Source organism: Coturnix japonica, chromosome 7 (genome assembly GCF_054131305.1).
Source record: "Coturnix japonica strain WE chromosome 7, WE-NBRP24, whole genome shotgun sequence".
Lineage (NCBI taxonomy): Eukaryota > Metazoa > Chordata > Aves > Galliformes > Phasianidae > Coturnix > Coturnix japonica.
The window spans coordinates 21,390,323-21,416,916 of NC_140669.1; the positions used below are offsets into that span (position 1 = coordinate 21,390,323).

Consider the following 26,594-nt stretch of genomic DNA (forward strand, 5'->3'; position numbering starts at 1 on the left):
AACCTCACACTATTCAAAAGCCAGAATAACTAATTGCACCACTGGACAAGCCGAGCATGGAGGTAACAACTCTCCCCCTTCAAACAACGGGTGCTGCCAGAAGCTTCATCTTTTGTCTTTCCCTACCCCCAGCGTTGAAAACTTACTTTTTTGATGTGAACAAACTGGCGGATATCCATGTCATCATCTCTATTCTTGACATCAGGCCTTACAGTTTGAACTACCTGACACACCACGGGTACAATGATATCCCTCCATGACAGTGACAGGGACTCATTGTAGAGAAGTTGCTGAAGCAGTGCCATCATGTGGTTGTGGTTAGCAGAGCTGTAAAGAAGAGATTCTGTGGTGAGGAAAACACAAAGCTGAGTTCAAAATAAATCATGTTTCAAAAGTTAATTACTTAATATTTACAGAACAGGAAATGATCTGAAGATATAAATCCTTAGAAAGTTTTACAGTCAGCTCTCTTCTCTTCCACTTAAGCAGATATACGCTGCTCCAAAAGTAATGACTCTTGTTATATTATGTCCACCCATGACGTCAGACATAGATGTTAATCACAGAGCAGTAGAGACTGAACCCTCCCACCAATATTCCATGACATTTTGTTGCCATAAGAGCGACGGCAGCAGACAATGGGGAAAAAATGGCATTTACTGATGGCTGCTGAGTGTTTGTGGAGGCCAAACAGTGGATGTGAGCACAAAGATGTGGTGGGTGCTGTATTTCAACAGTGGCAACAATGATGTGAAAGACAAGCCATGTTCCAGAAGGCCATGCACAGTTGTGACATCACAAAACAAAGAGCATCTCATTCTACATTAATTGGCCAGTGATGGTGACTATGTTGAAAAATGGTGCTTCGTAGCTGAGAATTTGCTCTATCAGGTAACATTTTTGTTCTCCTTCTATCCACTGTAGTTTCCACACAAATAAATAGGAGGTATTACTTTTGGAACAACCTACATAAAACCATAGAAAAGAGCAAAAATATCCACAGAAGAGTGAGCCCCACTAAAAGCTGGTGGAACAAGAGGGCTTCCAGAATTGTTACTCAAGATATGAAAATCCTTTATTTCGGTTTTTCTTACAGCAGCCTTTCCATGGCTTGTTTCTCCCCATTCTCTTCTCTCAGCAGATCCAGACTGCTGTGGTGCCAGCCTAGCGGTGTGAAAAAGAGTTCTTTGGACTTCTCCTCCACCCTCCTGTTGAATAATGATTCTGAAAGAGACAAGACAACTTTGTTAATACAAGGTCACAGCTGAAAGACTACTTTGAAAAGGAAAGAATTTACTAGGGCATAAGTCTAAGCTTCTTGAAAGCCTAAATTTGAGCTAGAAGTCATAGTAACATGATGCTATAAACAGAATTATGTGTAACAGCAATAAGTGTGCAAAATGAGTTACTGAAATTCTCATACTGCCAGCACAAAGCAGGTAGTTTGCTCTCCTGGAATTAAAATTATGGCAAGAGGAAAAAAAAAACAAACCAAAGTTAGATTGCAGTTTTGCCTACAAATAAGCAGTAAATTTTAAATACCTTACATATTCATAGGCCTTTTAGATTTAGAATATTGATTAAAGGTACAATAATTTGATCTGCAGACAGCTACTGCTTTTCAGACATATACCAGTTACCTGCACTAGAAAGATCAAGTTACGCCACTCAGGCTGCAGCACAAGTTACAAAAATATCTTGGTACGGGCCTTGTTCAGCATGTCTCCCAAACATTTTAAAATACTATGCTACCAATAAACCCTCATGTGACTTGTCAGATCTCAAACACCACTTTGCTAGTCAGGGGCTAACTATACTGTAAATCATTTATGCTAGTAGTGTACAACTTCCCATTGGCAAGCATGTAATTCTTTAGAATTCAAGCTAAAAGCAACTGCATTATCTGAATGCAAAATCCTTTTTCAACAATGTGTACAACTGAAAAAAGGCACTTTAAAAGTAGCAATTTACTTCTTCCAGACACTTAGCACTCAAAACTATCTGCATAAAACAGCAGAGGTTAAGCAGGGCTTTTCCCTTCCCCCACTCTCCTGCAGAAGTTCAGCTAGAAACTAAGCATTATTTCAGCCAAACCATTTTTCTGGATGTACAGACACCGGGATTTCCCTGATTATTTCCTCTTCTCTTCTGAGCTCACTCCAGTCAACAGCATCAAATGGAAAAAAATCCCACGAGTAAAGCTGATTACAAAATTGGAAGGCACGGTTTTAAAACTCAGAACTATGGCTGATGATCCTTTGTTTCAGAAGCAGTAGTGACGGTGACAGGGAACTCAGAAAGTTTTAAGAGATGAAGCTCTAAAAAACTACTCTGGAGGAGTGTAATTCATTATATTATACCTCCATTTGCTTGCAAAGAAAGTCAGAACTGACATCTGTTACACAAGTTTGTGGATAAGTAAATTATGAACAAAAAGTGATAAAACCTGCCACTGAGACTTACTTTAAAAAATTAAAAGATTGAGTTACTTTGAATGAGAATTTTGAATTGAGAAAGAATTTGAGCTTTAAAAAGCTTAAAAACGACAGAATACAGTCTGTATGCCAGTTCTGCCCGAAGTAACTTCTGTTTGTAAAATGTCAATGCTCTATTAAAGAAGCATAAAAGGCTTTTCATCATTATACTATAGTACGCAACAGCAACATCTGAAATATTTCCTCTTACCTTTAATAAAAGCATCACTTATAGAGAACATCTGCTGCCCTCCGTTGTCAGGATTCAAGTACTCTGAAAGAAGAGAGAAGAGGGAGATAGGCGGAGACAAATGACAGGTTACACTGGTGTGCCCATATAATTATGATGTACACGCCCACACCAGAAGCAGCAGCATTACTCATCTGAGCATTTAGTCACTAATTTAGCAACAGCTTGATGAGTGGTCAAGACAAGAATATCCTCTCATTCTCGTTCTATCAGAAAGTTCAAGGAAGACAAGAAAACACTATTTATTACTGTATTACCATGGAAACAAAGTAAAAATAAGCACAGGCTGAACTGACATTTAAGAGTCTGCTCTTCCTATTGACACTTTAAGAAAATAAAAATAATAATAATCTGAATATATTTGTAGCAAGCTGCAAAAACACCATGGGAATGACCTCCACATTCTCATCTAAAAATACAGCTTCAGGAGGCATTCTGATCACACATACCAATGAAATATTTTGGTGTTATCAGACTCAGTGAGAGATCAGCCATAAGATTTATCATTCACAGTGAAGGGAACAAAAAGAAGCCTGCCTTTTGAGAGAGAGAGAAGTCTGAAACCTAAAATAGTTTGAAATGTTTTGAAGAATCCAGGCACAAAAATGTAGACTTCAGGAAAGTGAGAGTTACACATCATCATTTATATTAGGGAAACAGGACAAAACTCCACCTGCTACACCTCTTTATGCTACTGGATCAACAAAAAAAATCAATGATATTTCAAGCAGGCTCTGTAGCTACACAAACCTTGTTTTCTCCAGAGGCCTACTGTGCATTAACTTAGTTTACCTGTTTCTACAAAAAGGGGCTTTCCATGGGAAAACAAGCTGTAGTCAAATTTCTTGCACACTGTGATGATCCCAAGTCCAAAACCAACCCGTTATTATCTTTCCTGAGAATGCTCCAGACTTGCCACCACAAACAATGCAAAGCAAGGTTTCAGACACCAACAGAAAGCAACAGGAATTAGACAGGACACAAGCAATCACAAGCCTCTGAACAGCAGCACTCAAGAGACCCCTTACACACCAGTATTTCAAACATCTAAGCTTGTCTGCATTTACCCAGTTCGAAATCAGATACTCAACAGATGATCAGTGTACCAAACACACACGACAGAACAAGAAGGGGCAAATATCCCTTGCAGCTCAATAGTTATTTACAGACCCTTTTCACCTCTTGCTTAGATGAAGCATTTAATGTTACAAGCAACCTAGTGCTTGACCTAAGTTGGCTCGCCTTCAGCATTCACCCATAGCCCCTCTAGATAGAGGAAGTCACATCAGAATGTCCCTACACACATAACAACATCTCGGTCCCTTTCAACCTTACAGCAGCCTCAGGGCAGAAGAACACACTGAAATTAGAACTGACATATAACCCTGACTGGCACAGCCAAGGCAGCAGTTATCACCAGCTGAAATTAACCTTGGTTCTGCTCTAGCCAAAGCAGCAGATGAAACCTTCAAACAGGGAACACTTCTCATCAATAGAGTTTCACCTCCTGCAACTTTGCTTCCTTCTATTTCTGTCCCAAGGGAAGTTTCTGACAAGGTAAGAAAACCACACTTCTTCCTAGGCCAGAGAGATGACACATTCATAGATGTAAGTTTGAGCCCCCGAGAGTGGCTAATGAACATTTCTTACAGAGATGGAATGAGACAAGAAAACCCAGAGAATCCTGCTGCATATTTTGCAGCGCTATCTGTGAGCTGTCTGCTGTCAGTAACTATCCTACATTCTCCCCTCACCGAACACACGCACAAAAAAAACCCAACACCACACACAATATATATATGCATAAGTGTAATATTCAAGAGCATTATCAGAGGCAAATATCGCAATGTACACAAATTCACAGGTCTCCACTAGAAACCAGCAGGTAGATATTTTAGCAGATAAATCTATAGAACGTTTAAGTCTAAACAGCCATAATTCACATTTTTTCTTCAAGATACATAAAGCACGCGTACATCCAGAGACAGCCACTAAAAGCTTTGGCATATATCCAAAAGGGCTCTGGCAGCAGGATTCTAAGCCCTGGCAAACAATAGCAATAAGGAAACGTGTCATTACACAAGATTCTCTTCTCTTCCCCTGTCCTAACTAGATGCTGGCATCAAAAACTATCCAAAATACCTGCCCTCCCAGAATGTTTGGCTTCAAGGGCATTTACAAAAGTTTTTTATACTGATGATTGTGTCTTTTTAAGCACAACAACTAAAAGCCACATTTAAAATAAACAAATTGAGTCACTTAATCTCTTCATGCAATCCAAATGCAGAAAGCAATATTGCTTTATTTCCCATTTCGATACATGCCAGAAAGTACCGTTATCTGTGAGTAGATGATACTACGAGTCACTTACACTCATTTTTAAGATATTACAAGTCAGCTAGCTTGGAGTCACTCAAATTTCATGGGAGCACACTGGACGTTAGTCAGCTTTTCATACAATAAGAAGTTCTGCCACGAGGCCCAGATTATATACAACTGCTGTAATACAACACAGCTAGCGCATCACAGGCCATTGCTTCAAAGCAGCTGACCTCCACAACCAGTGGAAATTGCAACTCTGTTAATCATCTGAAAAAAGCTGCTAATCACTTAGATCAAAGTGCAGTGAACCTGCACTTCTAGCACTGACACTTTGTCCCCTCAGTCTGACCCCAACAACTCCAATTTATACAGCTGTGAGGAAATCAAGTGAATAACCTCAAGATGTGGGTATCATCTTCAGCTATTTCCTCTTTTTCTTTCTAAAGAAAATTAAGTCACTGCCCCAGTCACCTGGTAAAGCACAGGACAATTCAGATGAAATCAAGCCCAACACATTTGTCTGGCACAGGGAAGTTACTGATCTCTAACTCTTACAAACCTAATGTCATGAAATAGCTACAGCGTTCTATTACATAGGTCACTTTGAAAGTAAAGCTTCCTATTTATTTCCATGGAAACTACAACAGCTAGAAAGAGCACAATAACACTATTTGATAGGGCAACTTCTCAGCTACAGAACACTTTTTCTTTCAACGTACTCACCACCAGTAGCTATGCATTCTCACCAGTCATGAACAAAATCCTGCAGACTACACTCAAAAATCTGCACAGCCATCTGGAATATGACTTGTCTTTCAAATCGCAGTCACCATTTCTGAAACACACCACCCACCACCTTTTTGTGCTCACATCCACTGTTTGATCTCCATAAATGCTCATCAAGGTTTGATAAATATCAGTGTGTGCCACTTTTTTCCATTCACTGGCAGATCTTTGCTTCATACACACTTCCGTGTCAGTTGCCATTTTGTCAGACTGCCCCTCTGCCCCCATCAGTCACACGGTGACAAAAGGTCGTGGAATATTAGGAGAAAGATTCAGCCTCTACTACCAACATCCATCTATGACTCTGTGGGCCAATATAATAAAATATGAGGAATTGCTTTCAGAACAGCCCTTTATTCAAATAAGCTTCTACATAAAATGAAAATAGTTGACTATTTAGTTCTGTCTGATCAGTGTCACTCTGATAACCAGGAACACCCTGGAAGGCATCCTTTGCAGAAAATGGCCAGGATAAATCAAAACACAGGGTGAAAGTCTTTGCTTGGACTCATACTTGAATATATTATGGAACAAAGTTTCAGAAGTCACTGTACAGCCCTGGGCACTACATAGTTTTGACATCTACTTTTTGAAGTCCTTCTGTAACAAAATATTTAAGTGCCCAGGAAATTCCAGTTTCCCTATTGACTACAGACTGGAAATTTATCTTGCAACTCAGGGTGTTGGTGGACATTTTAACTTGCTGCACTCTGATTAGATCTTTCCTATAAAGATTCTGACCATGCAGATATTATTAGAAGATAATAAAAGATGTGAAATAAGTCTTCTGTATCTGCAGAGGTAACAATTTTTTTTTCAGAAAATGCAAAAAAAAACATTTACTTTTCCACCATGTGTTTTAATGACTTGTACCTTCACCTTATCTCAGTTCTGGACATTTTACTGGTATTACTGAGATACATTTCCCTCTTAAAAGAGATTGTTCCAAGTATTCTGCTTTTAACTATACTCCTAGGAGAATAACCTGGTTAAGAGACCACACATTTCAGGAACAACTAACAAATACCACTCAGCAGAGATCCCAAGATATCACCGTACAGACATTATACATTATTTAAAAGCAAAAATCTCTCTCTTTTCACTTCCCTCTCTACTTGCCTTCTCTGATAATCTTTCTTGAGCACTCACAAGAGTGCTTTACTTCTGCTTATTAAAAACCTTGACTTGGCTGACAGTTTCTGGGAGAAGCAGGCTCTCTTACATTCCCCCTTCACCATACAAAGCTTTTTATATATAAGAACTGAGATGCACAGGAGACTGAGATTATCACTCCACAGGTCTTCTAACACTATTCCATGCATAAGTTGACTACAGCCTGTTTTAATACCAACATGTACTAATGAAGGTAAACTTGCTACAGCTGTAAACTCATAGGATGCTGCAACACACCTGGGCCAGGTTCAGGCTCTCTTTAATAAACCCTTCCTCCAATTAAGAAAGCTTAAATATATTACTCTCTTTCTACAACTGTCCTCCCCTTGCAGATGTACAGACTTTTCGATTGATTAGGGCATGAGCTGGAAACAAGACAAAAGGAATTGTTAACAAATTGGTGTCAGTAGTGCTGACAACCTTCGCTGTGGTTTATAGCAAACCACAGTCAAGCTTGACTTTCAAACTTGCTCTACTCTTTGAGGTGAGGGGAAGAAAGCATACAGATTTGTTTCTGTAGACATTTTTAGCAAGTAATAGTTTCAGTAGGTAATGACAAATGCTCCCTCTAATTTGCCTTACTCTCCCTCTGTTATCTAATGTACTTTGGAAATCACTGGTCGCCTGTCCTCCCCACCACCCCCCCTTCTTTTCAGTTTCAGAGTATGCAATTCACATGTAAGAATACATGTAAATCTTGTATACTGAGCCATGCCAATGGAAGGGCTCTGTTAAAACTTCAAGAAAGGACGAATTCACTAAAAGTCCCAATTATGTGTAACATACATAGATTAAATTAGGCCATACCGCACATCGGTATGATTATTTTTCTGTCAAACATAAACTTAAGGTCGGATTAGAAACCAGTAGAAAGCTCATAAAGTTAATTTTGTTCATTGTTCTTCTGCTTGCTTTTTTTCAGTTTCACCTCAAACTGGGAAAGGTGAGTACTAAACCAATTTATTCATGGACTACTTTTTCACCTCATTTAGGCAGAAACTGTGTGTGTAGGTATGCTTTACTATGCGCAAACAGCAGGACACCTCGTTTCAACTGAAAAGAGAAAGTCACAGAGGAAGTTACACACGCTGCAGAGAAATTGGTTCAGTGGGACTACTGAGCCTCTTCAGAGGCATGAATATCAAAACTGTGAGTGCCAGCTAGATATTGCATGTCCCCCTCTGTAAGACAGCTACTCAAGTAGCGTCCAAACAGGTCAGTGCTATTAGGACCTAGCTCTCCATCATGTGCAACTCCAGCTGGTGACTACCTCGTACCTTTTTGGTCGGCAGGGTGAGGGGGCACATGTGGGTACTTGGAGTGCTTCTTGATATGGAAGTTCACGTTGTCCATCTCCACGTTCAAGCTGATGGAGGCGGCTGAATCACTGTCCATTGTGGACTGGAAGCTGCTGACTGAAGTGCGCTTGCTAGGGCTGGCGGAGTCTTTTAGTGTTGGTAAGGGGGAAGATACAGGGAGGAGAAGGGTTCAAATGGGTATAATGAGGGTATTGGAGAGGAGAAAAATTGTCTTTAATACATAAAGACCAGTGTGAAATACTACAGGAAAACAGTATTTTCACAGTTCTTATCTTGATCTGTGCGTCCTGACATTGAGTCAGCATTCTTTAGTGCATTACTATAGGACCAAAGTCGAGCAGAAGTCTGTCTGAGAAAGAGAAGGCAATTTACATGCTTTTCGTCCACTACAAGTATGAAGCTTTATCAGTTCCAATGAAAACAAAATACTGTACCATTAGAAGACACAGGAGGACTAGCTAGGTACTGTTTGCTTATATCCTCACAGCCCCATGCACACGTACACACAGGTAAAGCAAGACATGGTTAAACTGCTGTATCTTGAAGGACTAGAGATAACAGGAAAGAAGACAGACTGAGAACAAGACCTGCTGAAACTCACTGGTCAAGTTATCTTCTCCTTCATCAGCAATCTGCTCTGTGTCACTGTCATCAAATTTGATGTCTTTGAACCAGGATGGCTCTGAGTGCCCCTCTACAGAGTTCACAGAGTCGCTGTCTGGAGAGGGGGTTTCCGAAAACTCTGTGCTCTAGTAAGCAAAAAAAAAAAAAAAAAAAAAGAGGTGTTAGAAGGCAGCTCTGCTTATTTCAGCATGTTTATTAAGCAGCCTTAGAAAGCAGCCTGTCACAAACACAAATCAGGCATTTTGAAATTCAGAGGATACACTCAGTGCACTGAGATGAATTAGCCATACAAACCACTCCCCCAGCACAAAATAGGAACTGTCTGGAAAAAGAAACAAGCATTTCTTTTCACTTCTCATAGTGCTTAGTTTATGCTTCCTCCATACTTCCATATATGTTGTGGCTAAGTGACACTAAAGGACAAGTTCCATTCTGCTGCACATTTTCTGTAACTATACTGAGGGAAGCAGTTTTAAACACTTGTTATCTCCAACAGAAGCAGATGATGGCCGTATCCTGTGCTCATATTCAGGCAGCTTTTGATGCAGACTAAGTCTAAACCACTGGAGCAATTCTGAGGCTGACGAAACAGAGCAACTCCAAGCTTCACTCACAAGTCAGGCTCTACAGTTTGCGCTTTACTAGCGAACTGAAATACTGTGGCCAGGAGCTGAAACACAATGAAAACATGCAGCTAATGGCTGTAAGCTTTCTAGCTAATGTTCATGAGACAGCTGAGCCATTCTCCCTTGTGAGAAGCTAAAGAGCATGGAAAACTCATAACTAAGTGCAAGCTTAATTGCAATGAAATATGGTAGGATAGCATATCTGGTCAGTGGTTTCCTGACTTTCTTTCCACTAGCCCTATCTGGAAAGCTGGACAGAGACTCCCTCCAAGTCTTGCATCACATGGTTATGATACTAAATTCCTTACTGCTGCCATCACTAGAGATCATAAGGTTATCTTATGTTCAAACATAGCATATCCAAAATACTCATACTTTGGAAATGTTTAAAGCTCAGTACCGGTAATTGCAAAACAGACTCCAAACTACACACATTATATACAGCACAGTTGTCAAAAGCACGGACTGTGGCATTATAAGGCCTCTGGAAGATGCCCACCATGAAAGGTACTGGCATGAAATGGAGATCCTTTTCTGTAGACAGTACTAAATGCAGCAATTCATCCTCCACAAGGCAAAGCTCCAAAGCTTCCTGAGCAAATATAACTTCCGCAGGCTCTGGGCCACTAGCAAAAAAGGTGTAGACTCCAGTTCTTTATACAGGAGAGCTAATTTAGAAAACACACAATGGCTGCAGAGATAATAACATTAAAATATTCTAGTGAGCAGCCACAAGCAGTAAGAAACGTAACAGTCCTACTCCTCACTTGAGTCAGGTTCACCCTTTTACCTGCAATGGTCGGTACAGGGCATACTCGTCTCTGAAGAGTTGATCATGATGACTGACACAATCTAACCAGCGTCCATCAACTAGTGCTTGTCCTATTGCAATGGCTTGGACCCTGGAAGCATGAGAGCAGAGACAGTTTTCTGTTTTTACATGGTTTATGGTACAAACATGGGACAAGAGGAAAATGTTATTTGCTATGATTTTTCACTCCTCTACGTTCCACTCCCATACTTAACTAGACACTTCTTAAAATATTGTGGAGGGGCAGTGTGTAATGATTCAGGTATGGGGTTAGATGAAGAGACTGCCAGGGCTCTAAAACTTAGATGTCCAATGGACAAGACATACTGCTTGCACTCCTCCAGTATCTTTAGTTAGAGTTACACAAATTGAATATCTCTGCTAAGTAAGGACACTGGCTCTGTAAATATGAAAGCAACCTTAGTTTTATCTCCCTCTTGCATAGTGAAATACATTTGATTCTTTATACTTATTTATAGAGTTGACCAGTTCCACCAAAAATTTAGCTATCAAACACTAGTTCTGATCTGTGACCCCAAGGGCAGACTCATCCTTTGGGATTATCAGTGAATTCAACAGCCTGCTTTCTTCTAAAATTTAGGAGAGCCTTTGCAATACAATCACTGTTCTCTGCCCAAGTGAGTGATAACTGTCCTATACACTGCCTCCCACACCAGCTCCTGAACCAGCCTGCCCCCATGCCCTTTTCTGGGAGACCATGGGGAATCAGAATCATACTCGCAGACAGCAAATAATCAAATTTCCAATACCCTTATTTATTTATTTCTTGCAAAGGAGTCTCTCTGGAACCAAAGTTACCCTACGTTAGCTAAAACTCACAACCTTCTGCAAGAGAGTTAGAAGACACCTGTCTTCCTAGAGCATCAGGGTTACCTTACCTCGTGGTTATGTGCCCATTTCTGATGAGCCAGTTCACCAGCTCTTTTCCCACAATGCAGTTGGGATGTGTCCGCAGCCAGTAGCGATGGTCTTGGAACTCCATCCCACTATTGTGATGGCAGATTTTCTTCCATAGATCTTTCAGCTGGACTGAGTCCTGGACAGGGAGATACATAAGTTACTTAGTAGTCTGATCTAAGCACTGGTTTCAAGACCATCAGCCTGAATCCTCAAATCAGACTTTCAATCAAGTACCCTCTACAAACAGGCACAAAAATAGCTGTTCTGCTTAACTTTAATGAAGGTGCAAAACAAACAGCACACAGACATGGGTTCAGCTCCTTACAACCTTCCTTTATATAAGGTTGGGAACAAAGAAGAAACAAGGCAGCTACATTGAGAGTTAAGGGGCTTACGGTTTTAATGGAGCAAGATTTTCTACCACCTGCAAGATACTTACACCCCCTCACTACTGCTCTCTTGCACCTTAGTCTCAAACTCAGGTGCTGTGTATAAGATCAAGGAAAATTCATCCTTTGGAAGTGGGTTTTTTTCCTACACATTCTTTGCTCATCTCGGGTTTTATGAAGCACCCCAGTTCATTTGCCAGTCCAAATAAAGTACTTGACAATGCAATACACAGTCATGTTCAAGTTCTGACAATCCTTTCTTCCCGAAGATTCTCTTTTGTAGTGTCTAGTACAGAATATATATATATATATCCTATTTATATTATATATATATATATATATATATACACACACACACACACACACATTAGACATTGCTAGCTTCAGCCAATAAACAAAAAAAGGGGTGTCCCTTGCCCAACTTAGTCAACCCTCTTAGAAGATCCAAGTATTTTCTTCCCAACACTTGGAACACTTCAGCCTATGCCCTTATTTCTTATTTCAAGGCTTGCTAAGCACACATGTCAAATCTCGCTTTGGTTATGCCCCATCCAAACTCATGTCAGCTTGCCACCTAGGCCCTTTTGCTCTCCCACATGCACCTAGGTTTGGCACAGCATAATCTATTGTTGCTGAGTTGGAACAACCTCGAAAATAACCTTGGATTATTGAGAGCAACAGAACACAGCAAGGAATGGAGAAGAGCCACTGCAGCTCACTTTTTCAAACACTTCACGCATCCCACCTTTTTGCAACAAGAACCTTAGTGCAACTTTTAACCAGTTTCAGCTTTCCAGTTAATTGCCAGGTCCACTTCATTCTACTTTCCCAAGGAAGCTCTGAGATCTAAGAGTTTTATTCTGCTTCTGTTACTGGGCTGCCTTTCTGCTATTAACTTCAGCACTTTCTGCCCTGGGCACCATCCTAGCATCAATGTCAGCAGCTCCGTTGCCACACCAGGTATAACAACAAATAGGTCAGCTACTGAACACACCATGGGACCATAAGATTTGATGCAAGTGGCAATTCAACAGTTTATCTGCCTTGTATTTTTGCTTTAATTCACACGGAGAGTTCAGGAAACTGAACAAACTGACAAAACACAGTACACTTTTTCAACTCAAGGATTTTTACCTCTAATTCAGAGAAGCGTTTACTCTGTGTATGTGCATCTCCCCCTACTCTGTTTCCTAAGCAAAGCTCATGAGTCTTCTGAATGCAATATGTCAACTTTTCAATTACATGCTGATACAGTCAGCTCCACGTATTGAAAACAAAAAACAAACAGTGGAAACTCACTGCAAAACCTACAGTAACACTGCATCTTCTGTACTTACATGAACAGAAGTTATACTAACAAGTCCCTTCTTCCTCAAAGAAGAAAACAGACCAAAAATTTAAACGTGAAGCTGAAGTGTACTGGGACTTGACCATCCTTCTCCAACTTGCATTCATAGTGTCTTAGATTTTACTGTTTCTGCACTATCATGCATGGGGTAGGGAGGTGTAAAGACATGCCTTAAAAATGCTTCTCTCTCAGATGATTATCCATTTACAGAGCTGTACAACCAAGCAGGAACTAGAGTGCTTTGATTTAATCACATCTGGTTGACATCAGGCAAATACCTGACAATATAAAAGGTAACATTCCTGACTTTAAATACGGCAATGTAAAGTAATTTTCAGTCTCTGAATGTGAAAAGCACTCCCCTTTGCTCCAGTTGTTTTTACCTCAGTTGTTGGAAATCTCTCTCTCTCCACCACAAAAGGAAACACCATTTTCTACTTAATGTTGCACGGTAACTGCTACTACAACACTCCAGTCAGCAAGAACAGGATAACAGAGCTACAGAGAACATTCAGTTATACATTGATTTTTCCTTGAAAAAGTACGTCACAATCTTTCAAAAGAAATGAACATTTATCCTGCAAACAAGGGGAGGGGTCAGGTTATGTTTTGGTCCAATAAGCTGCAGCAGCTTTAACTCATTCATCAGAGAAACATTTTGAAATAGCCATTTAGAGTTCCACTTTAAGTAGCTTAAGGGGAAAATTTTAACTTGAAAAAAGACAGGATCAGATCACTTGGTTACAACTGCAACTGTGGCAAGGCATACATACAGATCTAGCATACACTAACTCCACAGAGTAACAAATTTCCTGAGACTAAAAGTCTATATATATTTATGCAAATACCACACATGATTTCAGGAAGACAGAAGAGTCCAAAGCAGTGTCAATATTTCCCATCCCTGTACCACCTGGAGAAGCAGTCTAGGCAAGAATACTCAAATATGATCCTTGAAAGGCAGCAAGATACTCCCACTGCATGATACAAGGAAGCCAAAATTCACTGCTTTCACAGAGCAAGACAAATAGAAGCCTGAAAGGTACCAGAAGGATTTTACGCTCATCCTCGCTGGTCTCTGCCTTCATATGTGTGCGACTGGCCTGGGGACTGACAGATGTCTCATAGGAAGGCACCATCGGTGAACCCGACCGATCCAGCGACAGGTTTGTGATGCTGGCTGATCTGGAGTGCAGGAGAGAAGGAAGGAATTGTAAGTGTTCATCATGTAGTGCTTCAGCAGAGCAGACAGTAATCTTGTGCCATGCTAAGGAAGAACTTAAGTCTTTGGTGCTGTTCATATTCCTCAATACAGACTTATTGACTAAAGCCCCCCATTTTCCCTCCCAGTCAAAGAAGAAAGGATGCCCAGGAAGAAAGTGTATTGGGGTGGAATATCAAAGTGAAATGAAAACTTTTATAAAACTCTTTGTAGAAGGCAGTTCAAGCTAAGTTCACATAGCAATTCTTATATGCCTGCATTTGAATAGAATAAGAAAGGCATGAGATGCTGGATAATTAAAAGGTCCAGCACTATGGAAGCAAGGGAGATGCCAACAAGGACAGTTAATACCAGGATACTCGTTTCTGGACACTGAGATCCTCCCTACCCTTGAACCATTCAGGATTTCTCCTCATCATATCTCTGAAATACATACACTTCCACTGGTGCTGTCCAGTTTGCAATTGAAAGAATTTTAAAAGTTAATCAGTCTGCTGCACTTGGAGGTCTCTCCAGTTGGCAACTTTCCCTTGTATTGTGATACAGAGCATTCGCCTGACCTCAGCCCTATTAGGAAATCCAGGCTAGTTACTCCACTACTAACATACTATTTTGCAATAATCACTGCAAAGCTACAGATGCAAGTACATTTTCCAAATAATTCTGCTTCAGTACCGCACAGCTAGATTAAGCCTCTGAATAAACAGCATACAAACTCTTTTCATAGCAGCTGCATATATGCAGTATAAGCTAGTAACACTATCAGTGTTGTAAGGAGTGCACACAACAACAGGGAAGATCATAATTTCAGTGCTGCGCTGATCTAAATGGTTTGCAGCAGCCTCAGTGGTGAGAACTATTGCCAGCTCTTACTCTTTGGAATGAAACTCAGATAGCCAATTAGCAAGCTCTATTAACTGACTTTTCCCTAGAGTTCTCAAAGGACGATGGGGGTTAATCCCAAGTGCAAAAAACTAAAGCTGAATTACTGCAAGGAAGTAGGAACTGAAAGTACTATAGGCACAAAATCACTACTTTTTCCTGCTCTTTTTCTTGAGCAGGAGTCCATTTTAGTCATTTATGCACAATCAAAAAGGAAGTACCTTGGCATAGTATCTGTATACACTAAGGTATGACAGCAAACAATTTAACATGCATTAAAAGCAAGTTAGAACTCTGCCAGTCTTCTACTGATCAGATGCTGTAAGTTGTGAAGAGCTAGAATTGATAAATCAACCAGGCAGAATAATGCAGTTTTACAAAAAGCATTCTTATGTGGAATACAAGATTGGCAGTAAAGCCCACAGTGAAGTTGTTTCACAAGAGCTGCTTTTGCTGTGCTACCTGTCTGCAAGCAGTAGGGAATTTTAATTTATGTAAAAGGATATTAAGCAAGAGCTAGAATAGTCACACTACATTTCATATCTGCATCCTTATCAACACCAATGATATCCAGAACTCAAATGTATTTGGATAGTCTAAAAACAGAGGGAGATGTTGCAATGAAAGCCCCTATCCTTTAAAAGTACCTGCAGAAAAGTTTTAATCCTCTGCAACATTTAACTGATGCACTTCCTCCCTTTTTAATTTGGGAAACAGTATCATACATCTCTCATCCACAGAGAAGACCAATAACAGAAGGTAACTTCTGTTAATCGCATCTAGATGCAACCAGCCTGCATTATCTTTGGTATCTGTCATCTAGAAAGAAAAATGGTCCATCTTGCCTCAAATACCAAAAGCTGCTCTCAAAAGTTCTAAAAGCTAGTATTGCTTAGCCCTGAGATGACCTCCTGTGAATACGGTTACAGACAGAAACAGTCTTTAAATAAAAGCTCACAGCTTTGCTCCTACATGCTCAGAGTTTTGGCAGAGGTGAGTTATATCTGATCATTACTCCTTAAACGCAAGCCCGGAGGGCTAAATACCACAGCAAGTTCACAAATAGGCAGAGAGAGTTAACTTGAACCAGCAGTTTGGGCCTGTCAGAACCAGCTTAGAATCCTGCTCCCACTGCACGTGAGAACACACACCAAAAACTTTCAAAGTAGGCAATGTCAACTCACACAAAAAGCAGAACAACATCCTCAAGGTCTCTTGATGTCACTGCAGATATTCACCACTGAACTTTTAACTCTGGACTCCTTGTCATGTTTGCCCCTCCTTTATTCACCACATTTTATTCCCCCTAGGTGAGATCTTCACCCCTCAGCAGTACAGTGCTCATTCCTCCTAACTGTCCCCATCACACAGAAGATAAAGACATGAAGTAGTCCATTCCCTGAAAGGCACACCCAACATCCTTCCCAGCTGAGTTCCCAAGTCTTTGCTGTCCCTGCTAGAACCCTCCAAACCATTTCACTTTCTGTATTCATGGAACACCAATGCAAACAAGTTGATGAATGTTTCCTGTCTCCAACACTGAAATTTGTATCATCTTTGCTTTGCTCCTCATATCTTTGCCTCATCTTTATTTCCCCAATTAAACCACAAAGAAAATATTTAACTAGAAACACAGCAGAAGCACTGTGAAGTAGAAATTACTTCTTCTTCTCATACCAGACTATTTAATGGGATTAAGCTCAAGAATTCACAAGTTTTACTAAAGCTCTCAATAAACATTTCAAAATCATTCCATCATTGTGCTGCATAAAGATCTACAATGAGACTCTGGCCTAAGAAAAACAGGTAACTTTAACAAGATTATATTTAATAGATCAGTGGAGGGACTGAGGGGTGGGAAACAATACAAAAGAAAAACAACAGAAAGAAAAAAACACTCCTTATCCTCAGACTTTGCCTCCCAGTACCACGTCTTTGCTACCCCCTTTTGTTCAGCTGCCTGGAACTACCCCTTCCTTAGCCATCCCCTTTCTTTCATTTCCTCTTTGCCACTACCTCCATTTGAAATACTCAGTAGCAAACAAGTTCCTCAAAGTAGTACACTTATTAGCAGGAACATGTACCTAAGTGGTTTTCCAGTCTCATTTTAGACATGAAATAGCATGCTTAGTAAAAACAAAATGCAAAATACAGGCTTTACAGTGAGGAGCATGCAATGAGTGCATCCAGAACAGGAAATACGCAGATAGGATTAGTTTACCTATTCCTAGCTGGAGACTTCCCTGCATCCTCCTGGACAGATCCAAGGCGTGCAGACAGAGTTGTAGTTGAAGAGTCTGGATGAATCAAACTGTAGGAGAAAGGAGCGTGTTACAAATGTTGAGAGACCCAACACTAACATAAAACAGTTCCAATTAAAGTACAGTTCAGCATAACATTACCTTCACATCCACTATAATTAAATGAATGAGATGATAGGAAAATAGTTTCCCATATGTAGGCCAATGAAATCAGGGAGACAGCACTTAAGACTTCTACTCTCAGGCTCACGTTCTGCTCATCCCTCACTTCTTATAACGATTTTCCCTCTTCCTCTATATTCAGACAGGTTTCTCCCCCTTTTATTACTTGTTATTCATGGGCAATGCCTCCACCTGCAAAGCACCATCTCCAAAACATCATCTTTGCAACACAAACAATGATATCTATACCTACTACTAAATAGCTCATATCAAGATGCAGAAAAGCTTCTGTAATTGTTTAACACTGTCACCTTTGCCCTGTTTCCCTTCAGTCCAGAAGGAAGGAGAGCAGATGCACAAACACCTAAAACATTAATTCATACTTGCGTAACTATGAGATACAAGTCACTACACTCCCATCTACAACAAATGTACTGGCTGTGCTCTGGGATGTAGATATGTCACCAACACAATAAATGGTCTTAATGAGAAAATGTACACAATACAACTTTATCTGATTTGCTGTCCTTGCCCAGAATACTCTACTCCTTGACTTTTAAAGGACACAACACTTCAAGTTAGTTGAAGTAGGAAGGCATGCTTCTTTGTTCCATCTGTTCAAAGAATAGAGCAGCATCAGACAAGCAAATACAGCAGCACCCTCCTAAATACCTTTCTCATTTCTTTGTCACACATGGCAGGAGGAGATGGCCTCAATCTATATACAGTATTTTGAGAAGAGATTGAATTCCCAGGTTTTCTTCTGACAAAAACTACTTCACATACAGAAATCACATAATATCAAATAACTTAAAACTTCACTAGAAAAGTTTCCATATTTCAATTTGATGAGAAGAATGTGAAAACCAAGCAAAGGATTAGAATCTTGCACTAATTCTACATGTTCTTAAACCAGCAGCTTTTACCTCAGCATGTGACAGCCTGAAAACACAGTTAAGACACCAGAGCTCAACAAAAACCCCTCCACCTTACCTTTGCCAGGCTAGATCCTCCTCCAGAAAGATGTTGCGGCTGGCCTTACGGCTCCCAACTGGAGTGCGAGGTTCACCAGGATCCAACACTGACACTGAACACGCAGAATCTGACAGAGCATTTAAATCTTCTCCAATGGAATTGCTATCTGTGGAGTGTGCGTAGCTTAAGGCTATTTTGCGGCAGTAAGTACAGGCTCGAAGATCCCCTACAAATAGAGGAACCAGACAGTCTAAGTGAACAGGAACAAAGAGTACACTGTTCCTTTAGGATCAGGTATGCAGTGGTGAGAAAAAGAAGGATTTCCTGTTTCAAAACATCTTTGCATGTTAAAGTCTAGTTCTCTTATTCTCTTAAACAGCAAAACCCCAGATAATTATATACCAGGGGAAATACTCCAAGTCAAATGATGCCTAACACATGATAAGTTGGAGAGAGATTGGTTAGGAGAGTAAGAGAAAGAGATACAACAAATAGTATGATGTGACATACAAGACGATGTCTGACAGTATGAATTTTCATCAGGAGACATCTAGAGTTTGTTGATTAGCATTTGAAAGAGTTTCCCTTGTCCTCCATTTGGAACACACGGCCCACTTTCTGGGGTGAATATCCTCACTACATATTGCCCATATTTGTTTTGTTATCACAGCGTTGGTACAAATAAGCAGACATAGCATAACTAACAAAATGTGAGAAAAGGCTGAATTCAGTCTTGTCTCCCCTTAAGATCAACTCTGAGCCTGTTAGAGACCTGTACAGCATATCTAGGAGATGTCAGAATCTGAAAGGCAACAGTACAGAGTTGAGCACACAGAGAGAATGGTCTGCTTCTCAGTGAATAAATCCTACCTGTGTAGCCCATGAATTTTCCCGGGATTTCTTGATTGCAGCATCTACTGCAGAAGATCTGCCCGCAAAGTCGACAGTGGTGCCTCCGACGGAAGGTGGTGAATTTCTCACTACAGTCATAGCACTCTTTGCACTGGCTGTCAGGCATCCAGTACTGCTTCAAGTCACTGTCCTACAATGCAAGGCAACATAGAAAATGTTTTTGTAAACAAAAAAAAACATGTTTAGATTAAAGACTGCTTTGTAGGCTGTGCACATTAAAGAATAAATCACCTTTTCACATTTGTGCATACACATACTTGGGTAAAAACGCACATGTGCACAGAAGTTATTTTTCACACAGATTCATAGCAAGCCACAAGACTAAGACAGTTCTTAACTGTGAGATTAAATCTAACAAGCCTTTGCCTTCTTGATTCAACATGGATGGAAACCAGAAGATGAAAAACAAAACAAAAACCGCGAGCTGTACATATCAGTCAAGAAGCAACAAAGCATTGATTGCCTCTCCCTTTTCATTTGCTCGTTGCACAATAGGTCCTCCACCAACACAGCTTAGTATCAGCTGAGGTTCAGTTTTTCAGAGGTAAATTAAGCTATCAGGAATTTGCAATGCGAGATCATTTCAACAGCTAACACTAGGATGCCTTCTGAAATGATAAAGGACAAAACTATTAAGTTCTATTACATTGCCAAACTCTTCAGTAAACAGTCGTAAAAGCTGACTCCAAGTCTGATACAGCTTCAAAACTCCAGGATAATTGCAGAATACACATTCACCAGATAATGTCATATACTGATTACACAGCAGGGGTGCAGCCACAGTTGGGTCTCAGTTTTTAAGGCTTGAAAACAAAGAAGTGAAACCTCCATGTGCTAATGTAGCTATAAACAAAGTAAGACAAATCTATCAACTATAATTCTGAGCACGTCAGCTACAGCCACCATGGATGGAGGCAACTGCAAATGGTCACATGACAGCTCTGACTGTGAATCATTCTTTGCTAGAGTTCAATTCTGGCAATGAGCCCTTTGGAGGAACTGAATACACAGGGTTTTTCTTCAGAAGAAAAAGAAAGGCATGAATTTTCTTAAAACAAAGAATAAGCACAGAAAAGCTGATCTGACCAAGATGACAATTTCATGATGTATTTATCCAAGAGATCTTGTACAGAAAGAGATCAAACTGTTCAAGACAGTCTAGACAACTTAAACATGAATAATTAACTTCAGGCAGTTTTTGCTGTGGCTCTGCAGGATGAGCAAAGTCTTCAGTTCTACCACATGGACAGAATGGCTGTTCTATCCATAGAACATTCTATCCACACACATAACCTCCAGCACCCCTACCCACTGCCTCGACCACATTGCTTCTGTCACACTTACTTAAGGCTGGTTGTTAAAAAACTCAGGCATTGCTGATTTCTCTGTATTTTGGGAGAAGTATGGAAGAAGGAAACTAGAAACATCTTCTAAGCTATTTGCTTTGATCAGCTTGAAATCAACACTCATGGCAAGAACAACCTCCAAGGCAGGATTCAGAACAGAAACCTGTTAATCTGAGCAGTAACTTTCAGGATGTAACACATGCCTTCTACAATAGTAACACAGTCTCCCCTAGAACTAAGCCAACTCCATAATGGGACAAAACTTGTCTGAAGTGACTCAAGCAAGATGTGTTTGCATGCAGGGGCAGAAAGGCATCAGCCTTTGTACACATGTCAGTATACTGACAACTGAAAGACCACTTCCAGAAAAAGATCTGGACTTATTAGTTTACTGCTGCATCCTACCTGTTTGAACACTAATTTCCCAATCATCTCAAAGATAAAATTTCCAAGGCCTTCATAATCTGTCAAAAGTTGAAAAATAAGCAAGGGTCATACTCAATGTCCTGCTAACTGCAATGAAAAGCTTCAGTTTCACCCCCAAAAATATCACTGCATCAAAGCAAAGTTTCTTTTACAAGCAGAATGGCACTTAAGTGAGTTTACTCAAAGTCCACCAGCAAAAGTTATTGAGACAAAAGCCTTTTTCTAGTTTAATTAAATATACTTTTGCCTGTTCATGCCTTGTGTTCTCAGACACATCTATTTATATCGTGACTTATAAATAGCTGTGGTTACTTCTCTTGACTTAATGTCAATGGCTTCATCCAAAACAGCAGAGGGAAGCAAAAGCATCACATTAATAGCAAACACCAGACCACTGTCAGTTGAATTAAAATGGTTAACAGAACAAGACCTTCAATTGAATATTGCTGAACATTCATTACCACAGTAAACAGATTAAATTCATCCCTAGAACCCTCTTTACTTTTTCTGACAGGCAATGTGTTCCTCCTTCCCAAGCAGAGACTTCAAGGAAGAAAATAGTCAGGTAATATTAGATAAGGTAATAGAGAAATGGGAAGTAGTGTTAAATGAGAACATCTAGTCTAGGTTCAAAAAAATGAACAATTACAGACCTCTGACATGTCAAAAGCCATCATCAATTTAAATTATTTCCCATGCACTCACACAATGAGTTCTGAGTTCATTCACTCATCCTTCAAACATCTGAAAAAAAGTCTTCACGATACAGAAAAAAAAAAAAAACGAAGAACAAGGAGCTCAGTACACAGCTCAGTTTCTTGATGCTTTGGCAAACAAACCCTTCAAAAGTACCTGGCTCTTCCCTTCCATGATTTCTTTGAGGCGCTTCAAGACAGTGCTGAGGCTTCTTAACTGAACCGCTGTTCGAGGATCATGACCTCCAAGAGGAGGTTCCACTTTCCTTCGATTGTCTGCAAAGGAAGGGAGAGTAATAACACTTATTCCATGGCACATACACATTTACATCACAACATGAAACCCTATTGGAGAAAAAAATGTTTGCAAAAATATGCACTTTACAAAGCTACAGTGTGCATCATTTCATGCCCTTACACTCCTCCAAAACGAGCTTTTGATGTCTGGCAGCTTACTTTGGTTTTTTAAATACTATTCTCTAAGTGTTTACACAAACTCATTAAAATTCTGAGAACTAAAGCATCTTTTACATAAGTGATTTTCAGTTTAGTACATGAACCTTTTAATATCCTTTTAGAAAGCAGTGAAGTCTTGCTTTAGAATGCCCTCTAGGATATTAATACTCACAAAATAACTGTAACAATTGTTACCTTCCTACTAGGACTGGTATGAGTCAACAGCTTAAGTTTAGCTTACTTACAAATGACTGCAACAAGTCTAAGAACTGCACAGCACAGTTTCTGTTACATTCAGTAACTCGAAATAAAATTTATTCAGAAGACAGACACTTTAAAAAAAAATTAAAGATTAAAAAAAAAAGCCAAGCTGCTGAGAACTTGTGCAGGCATTCTTATTTAACTACAGTAAAGAAACTACTGAATAAAAACGTAATACAGTTAATTTCTTCTCTGTGTAAATGGTAAATTGCTTTGAATCACTGCTGTACTAGTTACAAACTGGATCCTTTTCTCCAAAAAGGACCTGCAGATAGTGCTGTATTTAACCAGCATGTTACAGTCATCATTCTACACAGACCATTTCTCTGAATAAAGTTTCTTACCAGCTTTGCTGCTCTCCATCCGACAGCATTTTAATCTGATTCCCTCAGTACAGGAAAAACAGACATGGCTGCTTTTTGTTTACAGCTTTAGAGAGCACTGATGTCAGCAGGAATGCAGACAGCACCAGCAGAAGGCTGTTAACTGTTGCGCTGCGGTGAGAACTCAGCTGTGCCTCTGTGTGCCAGAGATCAAAACCCTTACAGTAATGTGACTAAAACTGCAGGATTCCATACCTTCACTTCAGGTTCCCGGTAGATATTTTTAGCTAATTACGTTAGTCATATGTGCATGCAATGAACTCTATACAGCACAAAATACACAACAGATCATTTTAAAGAGACCTGAGTACTTAAATCCAGTGGAATTTATTTCAAAGCCAAATAAGCATGCTTTCTAACAGAAACAAGTTTTTCTAGGGTGATTCAAGTGACTTTTTCAGGAACCTATAATAGCAGCTCCAGTTCTTCAGCTGGAATTCCAGTGAAGGATGCAGCACATTAGTCTAGAGCAGGTGTGTCCAATCAGGTATTCAACTCAAAAAAATCTGAACATGACTCTTTATCAAACTTTGATCATTCCTGTCTTAGCAGAGAAAAATATCCCTCACTTCACAATCACACTTTACAGGTGTAAAGTAAAATTTCATCAAAAATCTCTGCTGAACACCTTGAGACCTCACTAAGAACTGTGACCACTGCTACTGAACCCAACTGGTGTGTTAGTTTCACAAAAACAAGGTCAAATATCCCACTTGTTTTTATGGCTTTGTTTCTCCCTTCTTTGTTTAATGTTTTAAGAAAATTATTTTAAATTGAAACGTTTTGTTACCTCTATATTATCACAGAATCACCTCTATATTGACAATATTGTATATTTTGCAAAGGCTGCTCTGAAAACAGTGCCTCCTATTTTATTACGTTGGCCTGTAATATCAGGGGTGGATGCTGGTGGTATGGCAGTAGAGGCTGAACCTTCTCACCAATACTCCATTTCATTTTGTTGCTGCATGACAGACACCAGCAGAGGGGCAGTCTGACAAAACGGTGCCTTACACAGAAGTGCATATGAAGAAAAGGACTTTATGAAATCACGTTCAACTCTCACTCCACCTTCAAGAAATTTAGTATAGCACGTGGTAACTGACCCTAAGATACAAATACAAAGGTTCAGACAAGTACCTCTTCGATTCCGCTCTACACAGCTTATAGAAAAAAATCCTTTGATGATACCAACTGCAATCTCATTCAGACTGAGCATTTGTAGTTTGCACATTGCAATTAATAAACTGAAGTCTCTCAGAACAACATGCCCTTTTTCACTATCAAGATTCAAGTTGTTTCAATACTTTGGACATATTTTGGCAGCCTCTTCCATTCCAGCGTTTTGCCATTGAAACAGTAGAACCACCACCAACTGGTATTTTGCTGGAACCCTGGAAAAGGTGGAGGTTGAAGTGCAACCTCACTGAAGCAGTGTAGCCTGATACCAAAATTCCACTGCCAACATACACAATGAGCCCTCTGTTCATCTCCTTTCACCTCATTCCAAAGCAATCCAGACTAATTGGTACAATATAACCTTGTAGCAGAAGGAGATGAAATTACCTAGGGTTGAGGAAGATCTTCTTTGTAGCTCACCAGTTAGTTGTTTTTTGTAGGGAACTGGTGACCTCAGAGACTGAGCCCTGGGGGGATGCTGGGGACTGGACCAGCTGCTGCTCAGTGCCTGTGAATCAGCCTGTGCTGCTTCTGCTCTCTCCGCTGGGGATGAAAGCCTGCCATCATCTGGAAAGCAAAAAAACAACCATTCAGATACGACAGAGAAAAATCTGTAGAATATGTAAAATCTTCATTTGGATCATTATTATACATAACAAAACATAAGAATTTTTAGTGTGAAAAGTGCCGTAAAAACATGGAAAGAAGTCAGTATGCAGAACTAGTCTGTTAAGGCTCAGGCTAGTCCAGAAACAACCCTAATGCGGAAAGTGTTTATAAAGAAATAGCAAGCAGGAACTATTTCTGACAGGGAACAGCTACCCTTTATTATCAGCTTCTGCCCTCAGAGGAGATTTTCAGTTATGTTAGCAGCCAGTACTGTGGTCACCTTAAACAAAGTCTTTAACAAACCACTCTTCTCCATCAGAGGATCAAGCACAGACAGTTTCTCAGTGATCGCAGTAACATGCCCATCTTGAGTGCTGTTTCACAGTTGTTTTTTTCCCATTCATTCAGAACAGTACTTTGCTGACTCCAACTACATTTGCCAGAGACAAACAAACTAAACCAATATTGACCAAATTTATGTTCCTTTCAATCAATTAATTAGGACAGGTGATATTCTACTGTACAAACTAACAGCACTTGTATCAACCAATTTTTTCATCCTGCCTAGGAATAATCTGAACAGGTCAGCTTGCTTATGCAAAAACCTATTTTGGCTCCTTTTCCTCAGGAAGTATGCTTCATAGAGCTGGAAAATGAACAGATCAAACAAAAGCAGCTGACTGGGCTGCCATCTCCAGAAAAGACAAAGGTAGTTTTTGCATGATGCACTCAGGTGCATTTTTTTCACCATTTTATGCAAGATTCTTCAAGAAAACAAAACCAGGAACTCACAGAGTTTTGTAAGAACTTGCCTAACAATAATGTAAGTGTTTCCTGATAGACACAGCACAAAGGCCAGCATCAACTACAACATTTTAATATAGAAAGCATTTATAACACTTGATAGAGAACACTTAAGCCGTACAAATTAAGGATGGACTTCCTATAAATACACTGATTTTTTGCAGCTCAAAGGTATGGAGGTAGATGAGAAGTGGAAGAAGTATGGAATAAGAACTTGCTTTGGAAAGGTAGGCAGACATTTCACTTATGTAAGCAGGTAAAGGGCTACTGCTGTTTTTTGGCCCTGAAAACTTAGTACAGACAAGGGATGCTCAGACAGCCAGATAAGAATCATTGTGCATTTTGTGCTGTCTGTTGACTGGCTTGTCTCTGACCTTGTCTCTGACCTTCACAGGCAACCGTGGAGCTCACATGCAAGATGTTGGCTATCTTCTCCCACAGCAAAGCTCTACAATGCCACCCAAGAGCAAGACATAACATCCTGCACAAAACATTGACTCACCATCCACTTGGCCAGTGGTCTTACATTATACTCCTATGTTCAGAGGTGTTTCCACAGGTTTATGTGGCAGCAGAGGCCATTAATAAAACAGAAAGCACAAAATACATGTAAACACATTCTCCCAAGTACTCACCCTTGCTGAAACGGAAGAGATTTACAAAAGAGCTGTAGGCTGATTTAAAAGGTGGCTCATCCTGGTCAGGAGTTAGGGGTTTGAAGTGAGTGAGATGAGATGGACTGCTAGGAGAACGAGGTAGATCACTGGTAGAATCCAGTGTCGGAGATCGCTTGTCATCTGCTGCCATTTCACGTGCCCTGAAAAGAGTTCAGCAACACTCATTATACATGAGGTGGTGAAACAGATCTCTTCAATCAATGAAAAAAAGAGGCATCTCAATGCTGATGGAAATGTTCAACCCACCTACCACATACATCTGCTATTAGCACGGGTCAGTGGGCCAGAAGCTGTATTCTAT

At 40.0% G+C, this 26,594-nt stretch overlaps 1 protein-coding gene across 10 annotated transcripts in view; it reads right to left on the minus strand.

The window, feature by feature from the left end:
* The window catches only part of PIKFYVE (phosphoinositide kinase, FYVE-type zinc finger containing), a 57,485-nt gene that overhangs the window by 29,422 nt on the left and 1,469 nt on the right, over window positions 1-26,594 (minus strand). For 5 of the 10 annotated variants that reach the window (XR_014948068.1, XM_032445998.2, XM_032445997.2 and 2 more), the window contains exons 2-15: window positions 26,252-26,433; window positions 24,591-24,770; window positions 22,082-22,200; window positions 19,416-19,587; window positions 18,564-18,771; window positions 17,369-17,458; window positions 14,090-14,228; window positions 11,285-11,442; window positions 10,365-10,476; window positions 8,926-9,073; window positions 8,283-8,450; window positions 2,686-2,748; window positions 1,095-1,224; window positions 147-327 (exon numbers count right to left, since the gene is read on the minus strand). Coding sequence is in view for 9 of the 10 variants with exons in the window: in XM_032445998.2 (XP_032301889.2) it covers window positions 147-327; window positions 1,095-1,224; window positions 2,686-2,748; window positions 8,283-8,450; window positions 8,926-9,073; window positions 10,365-10,476; window positions 11,285-11,442; window positions 14,090-14,228; window positions 17,369-17,458; window positions 18,564-18,771; window positions 19,416-19,587; window positions 22,082-22,200; window positions 24,591-24,770; window positions 26,252-26,423 (2,040 nt within the window). In the remaining variant the exon portion in view is untranslated. Of the gene's footprint in view, window positions 1-146; window positions 328-1,094; window positions 1,225-2,685; window positions 2,749-8,282; window positions 8,451-8,925; window positions 9,074-10,364; window positions 10,477-11,284; window positions 11,443-14,089; window positions 14,229-17,368; window positions 17,459-18,563; window positions 18,772-19,415; window positions 19,588-21,208; window positions 21,268-22,081; window positions 22,201-22,985; window positions 23,096-24,590; window positions 24,771-26,251; window positions 26,434-26,594 lie in introns of those variants that run through there. The other 5 variants (XM_085552684.1, XM_085552683.1, XM_032445999.2 and 2 more) reach the window with 3 other exon arrangements.